The sequence below is a fragment of the Pagrus major genome, chromosome 17, assembly GCF_040436345.1.
Source record: "Pagrus major chromosome 17, Pma_NU_1.0".
Lineage (NCBI taxonomy): Eukaryota > Metazoa > Chordata > Actinopteri > Spariformes > Sparidae > Pagrus > Pagrus major.
Genome location: NC_133231.1, coordinates 26,881,061 through 26,888,716, shown reverse-complemented (window position 1 = coordinate 26,888,716; position 7,656 = coordinate 26,881,061). Strand labels below are relative to the sequence as shown.

The following is a 7,656-nucleotide window of genomic DNA, read 5'->3' as shown; positions in this document are numbered from 1 at the left end:
TCAAAGCCTTTTCAGTAAAAACAGACGTCTGTTGAAGGTAGAAACAACACTGATGAGAGCAGTGAGAGCAAACCACAACAGTAAAGTTGCAGGCAGTAAAACCCAAACAATCATCTGAAAGAGACACTAAATAATAATTTGCTGTGGGTGTGTCAGAATGAGCAATTCTCTTCATTCCTTACACATTTAACCATTCTTGTTTAGTGCAGCTTTGACACTGGACAGGTTTGATCGCCACTCAAAGTAGCACTCAGTAACATTTACACACTGAAGCAATGATGAGCATCATTTGGTTCACCTGGTGTTTTTATTATTTATTTATAAACCTGATCAACATTCATTTGATTTATGATTAATATACAACACAGGGTCAGAAGATTGTTATAGACATAATAATGACATATAACAGATTCGAGCTTGAATGTAGAACAATAAAATGATTTTGGACCTTCTTTAAATGTAAAGTAAAACCTTTGTTTCTTTCATTTATAATGAAAGAGTTATGTATAAAAACGTCTATTTGTACAAATTTCTAATTACCACCAGAAATGGTCATGTTAAAGTTACATAGAGGGCAGAATGACGTCAAATTACACAAGTGAAATAGGATGTTCAACTCACATCAGTCATCACAAAATAATAAACAACCTTCTTTTTAATGCAGTGCTTACCAAATGACCATGTGTAGAATTAATATTTTGTGGTTTTATAGTCTTGGGCTTGTGTGGATTATCAGTAAAACTGTATTTCTTGCTTGTGTCGACACATTTCCTGCAAATCCAAATGCAAAGAGGGAGATGTTCACCTGCTCAGTGAAGTCGAACATGTTTTAAACGCAACACTGGGAATATTTCTCACAGCTCTACTGAAGTTATTTGAGCTTAATATTATAACAATCCCAAAACATCCCTTTAACTTCAATCAAGACAATCAATACTAAACCCGCTTTCTTTTTTTTTTTTCCTGACATGTCCTTTGCTCGTGTCATGGGTATTTTATAACAAGCTTAGAGGGAGTACATCAGAGTTACAGAACCTCGCCTCACAGACGGAGAGTCAACAACAGATGTAAATAGTCTGAACAGTGTAAGTCAATTTGCAGACCCGAGGGCCGATCTTCAGCCTATTGGAATAATTTCAGTGGGGCATTTGCATGAAGCAGGACACCAGGCAGACACCCACTTATTGCCGCATCCAGTTGTTTTTTTCATGTTTGGACAGTTGAGGAAGTGGTTTATATAAGGGCAGGGGTTGGCTGAAATGAAGAATAGACAGAACAATAACAAGGTTAGCTTGTTTGTCTTTTATTTCTACCTCAGGGGACAATATTCCTTGTGACACACACCCAATTAGCCCACAGAGTTACTTACTGCAGAGTTTGTCCTCACAATCGTCGGGACAGGAGGCACACGATTCTCCATTTTTATAAGGTGGCCATCCCCTGAAGTTTCCTCTGTTAAACAAAATGCAGTTTCAGAATATTTATTTCTCTCAGAAGTCACATGTAAAGCAAAGTCATGGGTTTCATATGGAGGCTGAACGGGTCACATACGCTCGATAGTAATGGCAGGCATAGAAATAGACGTCATCGTTGGTGCAATATGTCATTCCACAGCCAACTCTGTAGGAGCTGTTCCACACCACCTGACAACAAAAACAAAAGGTTATTGTCTTCAGTGCCACTTTAATTTGGAAACTCCTAACTAGTCAATCATATTGATTGACCAAACACTGTCACAACTCAATCGTGTTTTGTCTTGTTTTTTGAATACCTCATTAAACACCTGGGTAACAAATGTGAATGTGTAGGTTAAGTACACAAGTACAAGTATATCTTCCTTACAATAACATTTATGGTGGTAAAATAACTGTTTTTTGACAGCTAGTTTGCTATCATTTTTTTTGAAAGGATATGAATGTTTTGGCGAACGATCACACTGATTTTGTACAGACAATTCACCTTTAAATTTATATTTCTGATCATAAAATGTCTCATCGTTCACACAGCTACAGAAAGCTACAATACACTTTAATTAACCATTGGTAAGGTTTATTCATACTGGTCCTTAATCAAGTGGATGTATTAAACTTTTCAGATACTACTTGCACTTTTCAGTGTCAGATATTGACACTTTTGATGTGCGAGTAGTAATTTGAACCTCTGCTTTAATTTCAAACATTAACCATCCAACAACAAAGCATCAACATCACTGTGTTACTTGCTGTTATCACTGCTGTTGCATCACACTTTGTTTTTCCTTAAAGATAACACCATTTTCTTTGTGAACACATTGGTACCCTAGCAACAGGTGAGTTACCTGTGTGTAGTGACCAGTGGTTTTCCAATCTCCTAAGGGATACGTGAATTTTGACTCCTCATTGTGCCAGGCAGTGATGACGTCCGTCCATGACAATGGTTTGGATGAATAGAACAGATTCTCACCCAATTCATATCCTTGGTGAGAAACACATGGCAGCGCTGATTAATGGGTGTCTGCAAATACACAGTTTTATTTTCATGTCCCGGTAGATTAAGTTATTACGATAAAACAGGGTTCATTAAAAGGCCTACTGATGATAATCTCTGCAAAGATAACATAAAATACTGCCTGTAATTTGTTATTAAAAGAAGGTATTAAGACTGGAGATAAGATAATATTCACTGTGACTCTGACCGTCAATCACAAGGTCAGTCAGTTCACAGGAACCTTTACACTGACTTCATCCCTGAGGTATTATTAACTGTAAGGTCCTGGCATATCAGGAGCAAAGTATAGGGGAAACAAAGAGAGGCAGAGGAATAATAGAAGAAGAAATATACCTTTGAGCGTGCGGGTGCTGGGTGCACCATGAGCCAGAATGCATCTGTCAACCCAGGCCTGAGCACTAACTGCTACCTCATCACTATAGTTCTGCAAAAGAAAAACATGAAGAAAATAACAAGAGGTCGAGAGTTTCATTTGGAAATGACGCCCACAATGAAGAAGAAGATGCATTCTCTGAAAAGTTGAAAGTTTACCAAAAACATGAGATTTTTCTTTTTACATTTGTGCAGAAACCTTACTAATCTCCGGACATCCAACTCTTTTGGAAGGGAAATAAATCATTTTTAATCTCCTGTTGACTGAAAGATTTGCAACTGTGTACAAGTGATTTGTAGTGGTTGGGCTTGGCTCCCTGCATTATAGAGATTAGAAGATGTTGATTGTAATAAACTGTAATAGACGTAAAAATGACTGAGAGACTATAAAGTAGTCGAAATGTATTTCTTTGCTTCAGTTTTCTTCACATCATTTGTATCATCTGTAAAGTTTATGCTCTCGACCTGCTTTATCTATAACAGGAAGTTCACTGCATCAGAAACATTTCAGTCTGAGTCAGCTCTTAACCACCAATCTATACCACCCTGATTTTGAAAAGCTGCTTATGACTTCTATGATTTTCAGGTGCGGTGCATAGAACCTCACCCACTTTATTGTTTTTGCTCCTTCCCACAAGCGAGGGAACTCATTTGCTGGGAATTATTATGAAATATAATCTGAGCCACTTTTATTGTGCGAGTAGAAAAGCAGGACTGACCATTTTCAGCATGTTTGTAGCATTGGGACTAACATTTCTCCTGAAATGATTGTGCAGGTTAACGATCTCATTCTGAACCGTTTCGTTTGTTGCTGGGCAAAGCTCTGCACAAACACACACAGAAACGCACAGACATGTACACACACACACTTAAAACCTATGGGTAAACAACAGATTAAAAACATAATGAAGAATGATATTTACTCTGGTGGCTTAATATCCACGATATGACTCACAAAACATATCCTGGTTTAATGACCCTGGAATGGCTTGACATAACAAAAGAGTATACAGAAAGGATTGTGCCAAATCCCATAATCTTACTGAGAGACTTATTGGCATTGTCTCTGAGTTAATGCTGGAAAATGAAATTCTCTGTAAAGTTAAACACAGCAGGTGATCGTAGCATTGTGCTTACCTGTCTGTAGACACACCGTGGCATGCAGAAATGAGAGGAAAAGTAAGTTAAGTTCTCATCAGGGAAATGGAAAACAATCAAATCCTTTTTTTAACTTCATGTTAAAACAACCTAAAACAGCTACAAAGAACTTTCATTTCTTGTTGATTCACCTGTGAACAAAACCTGCGTGAGCACCATCATCTTGTGTTGGAAAGATCTTGATCTGGCTAACACATGCATTTGTTTTAGAGGCAAGTGAAAGAAATATGCAACATATTTCTTAATACTAATTTTCTTTTTCAAACAGTTGTTTGCAAGATGCATGGTGACGAGGAAATGTATCTGTCTGTCTAGGGGTGTAATGGGTACATGCGTTTGTCCCGAACCCTCACGGTACGTATGTGATTGGCCAATAATGCACCTAAAATCTGTTTTCCAACCGCCATGTAAGAACTAAAACAGAAGAAGAAGAAGACAGCAAATTCAAATGAGACAGTGGAGCTAGAGGACCCGCCTCAAATCAGCTATTGGAAAAGTTTGGGAGAGTGAGTGGTAGATTGGACGAGGAGTGTGTGTCGCCGTTGCTCGACAGTTGTATGAGTGGAAACATGCTATACATGCTAACATATATTAGTCTGACGCCTCCAGATATGAAAGCAGACAGGGCCAGACACATTAACCGAAGCGATTCACTTTTACATTACATTTACATTTGTTTTGCATGAAAATATCACCTTACGTTAGAGAAGGTGTGTTTACTGTTTAAGGGGCCGATTACACAGAGACCCATTACCCAGCATGCATTGCAGAGAGCGCTGTACAATAGGACAGTGGTTTCCACCCTTTTCTTGCGGGGCCCCACCTTTGTAGACAAAAATATTTGCAAGCCTCCCCACCCACGCACATACATACACGTTTTTTTCTATAGAGATTATTTTAAAAATGGTCTGTAATTACTACAGAACTGCGACCTAAGTCTGAGTTCTTACATAAAAAACTAAATAAGTCCCTACATCATGCTTCTTAAACTTTTACTGTGTAACAAAAGTTCAGTAAAGCGACTGAATTGTGCTCGACAATTGAGTCATTTTTTTTTTTGTTTTCAGGGTGTGTCGTCCTGATGTGTCGGCCATCTTCACTTGTTTGGCTGCATACTGCCAGAAACTAATATTTTGAAAAAACCCCACACACTTTGGTCTCCCTTCATAACTCTTCTTTGTATTTGTGAAGCCGAGGGCAAGCTATTCAGTGTCATATTTTCTTGTCTTTGTTTTAAGCTCCCCTGTGATTACTCCACGCCCCCCCCCCAGGGGGTCCCGCCCCACAGTAGTGGGAACCACTACCTTCCAGCCATTCGCCTCTTTGTCATCAACCTTCTATGTGCTACAGGCTGTTGTCTACTGTTACACCCCTACAGCTAAAACATTTGGTTATATGATGATAGCAATTTTTATGGCACTAACGCTAAACATTCCCATGAAGTGTTCGGTCTTCTTAACAATAAAATGCCCTGTTATTCTGCTGCTGTCTGGCAATACATTAGTATCTGCTACCGTACCACCAGACTACAGAGCAGCTTCTTTCATTCATCTTCAGCAATCCAGTGTCAGAATAGTTTTAATTTCGGGAATCTGACGCGGTGACAGGCATTAAAAATAATGATATAAAGATGACCAGTTTTCTTGCTTGTTTGCTTATGAGGTTCATAAAGAGTTAAAAGTTCCTTGTAGTACCTTTAAATACATCATACAAAAATGTAGATCTTTTTACTTTTTCAAATTGCCCAGACATCGATTAGACCAGTTCCATTAGCTCTTTATATATGTTGAACACATGTTTAACATTACTTTGCAAATTACTCCATTAGGTCATATTAAAAAATACACAATATTTCATTTCAGTCTCACAAAATCAAAAATATTTCAGCACAGTATTAACACTTCAAAACTCACGTACTTCATTTGAGGAAACATACTTTCCAGCCAACACAAAACACATAACATATAACATTTTGCATTACAACATCCTAATCTTCCCAAACCTTTAAGCATCTACTCACCACATTGCAGGCAGCGTGAACATGATGCAGCGTCAAGACGGAAATCAGGAGCGCAAACATTTTCCCTCGACAGAAAAGGATGATGCCTTGTAGTGTAAAAGATGAAAAGTACTGACAAGATACAAGCAAAGAAAAATTACTGGTGTTTTTTTTTTTCATATTTTGACACATCATTCAAGTTTTATTGTTATTATATCAGAGTAATTGTATCATTATTTTATTTGAATTGATCCTTCTGCAATTAAATTAAAGGCAAAGCATACATGCAAACAAAATAATGCAATAGATTGAAAAATAAAGTTTACATGAAGAACAATTCAGTGCTGAATATTTTCCTATTTACATCATTCAAAAATATTAGAAAAACATGTGTTTAGGAAAACATCTGAACTGAGAGGCATACCTGCTCCTGGGTTCTTCAGGAGGTGGAGGTGAGTTGGCACTCCGTCTCCCCTGTTTTATAGGCCACATATAACACGCTCCCCCCTTCAGCTGCCAATCATGCTGCAGTATCCCAGGCTTCACACAATGGACACTGAACAAAACAAGTCTATCACAACGCTCATAAAAGTGCAACCGACAGAAAGTAAATAAAGAATTTTTCAGCCTTAGGGCGCGGTAACATCTCGATGTGCTGGCTTAAGTTTACACAGCATAGGATGGAAAGGTGCCTGAAGTTAAGGTAAACAAAAGAAAAGCAGCACTGGTGGATTTACAGCATGGATCCGTATGGTTTTGTATGTAAATGGATTACAGTAATACAGTTCATACAGACTGAAGACGCACCCAAGGCTTTCTTTGGCAAGCTGCCAGAAAAGTGCCTCTGACCAACACAAAGAAAGGGTTATGCAAATCTGTCCCATTTTTTTCGTTTGCTTCATTTGCATCATTGTGAACAGCCAGTATGGATCTGCGTGGCTGTCACCTGTTTCTCTGTATAAAGCAAACACAGAAAGGTGCATCGTAAATGCTGTACAGTCAAACCAATTTAAAATGAGGACTTTGGAAAGGTTCTTTTGGATCAAGAAACAGCTTGTGACAATTGTTAGCGCATACCAATTCTACCTGCGCTAATCAATATTCTTAATTGTCAGTTAATCAAAATACCGTAAAATATATTTTCTTATATCCCACCTTTTATCCCCTTTTGCTCCATGAAACATTTTAATGTCTTGCAGCCCGTTGTTTTGGGTTTTTCTCTTTGAGTTCCCTCTTAATTAACCTATTTTCCAGCCTTAGGAGGGAGCTGATGATCTAATGATCCTACTGCACGTTACTCCCCAGCACCAAATAGCAGAAAGACAAATTAAGCGACTTGCTGGTGAACATAGTGAAACATTTGACTCCAGATATTTCCTTTTTCTGAGTTCCAAATCAGAAATAAAAACAAAGCGTGTAATTTCTAGGGGTCTCTCAATCAAAGACATCAGTAGCGTGGGATCATGGGCGCTGTCTACATTGTTACAACAACCATGCTAAAGACTCACACACAAGCACAAATGTTCATGGACCAGGTAATGTTATGTTTAATTCACATCATGTTTAGTCTCGTTCATGGATTTCCTTCCTCACTCTCTGACTTTCTCCCGTAAGTTATAGCGACAGACAACCAAATGAAA

General features: G+C 38.2%; 1 protein-coding gene across 1 annotated transcript; it reads right to left on the bottom strand.

Moving 5' to 3' along the window:
* Positions 1-717: 717 nt before the first annotated feature.
* LOC141011518 (cysteine-rich venom protein) lies at positions 718-6,506 on the bottom strand. The gene is made up of 9 exons (XM_073484681.1): positions 6,441-6,506; positions 6,038-6,148; positions 3,997-4,000; positions 3,579-3,682; positions 2,821-2,911; positions 2,318-2,454; positions 1,552-1,643; positions 1,370-1,452; positions 718-1,254 (listed from the first exon to the last, which is right to left on the bottom strand). The coding sequence occupies exons 2-9, from the start codon at positions 6,095-6,097 to the stop codon at positions 1,118-1,120; spliced, it is 708 nt and encodes a 235-aa protein (XP_073340782.1). The 5' UTR covers positions 6,098-6,148; positions 6,441-6,506; the 3' UTR covers positions 718-1,117.
* Positions 6,507-7,656: the final 1,150 nt, after the last annotated feature.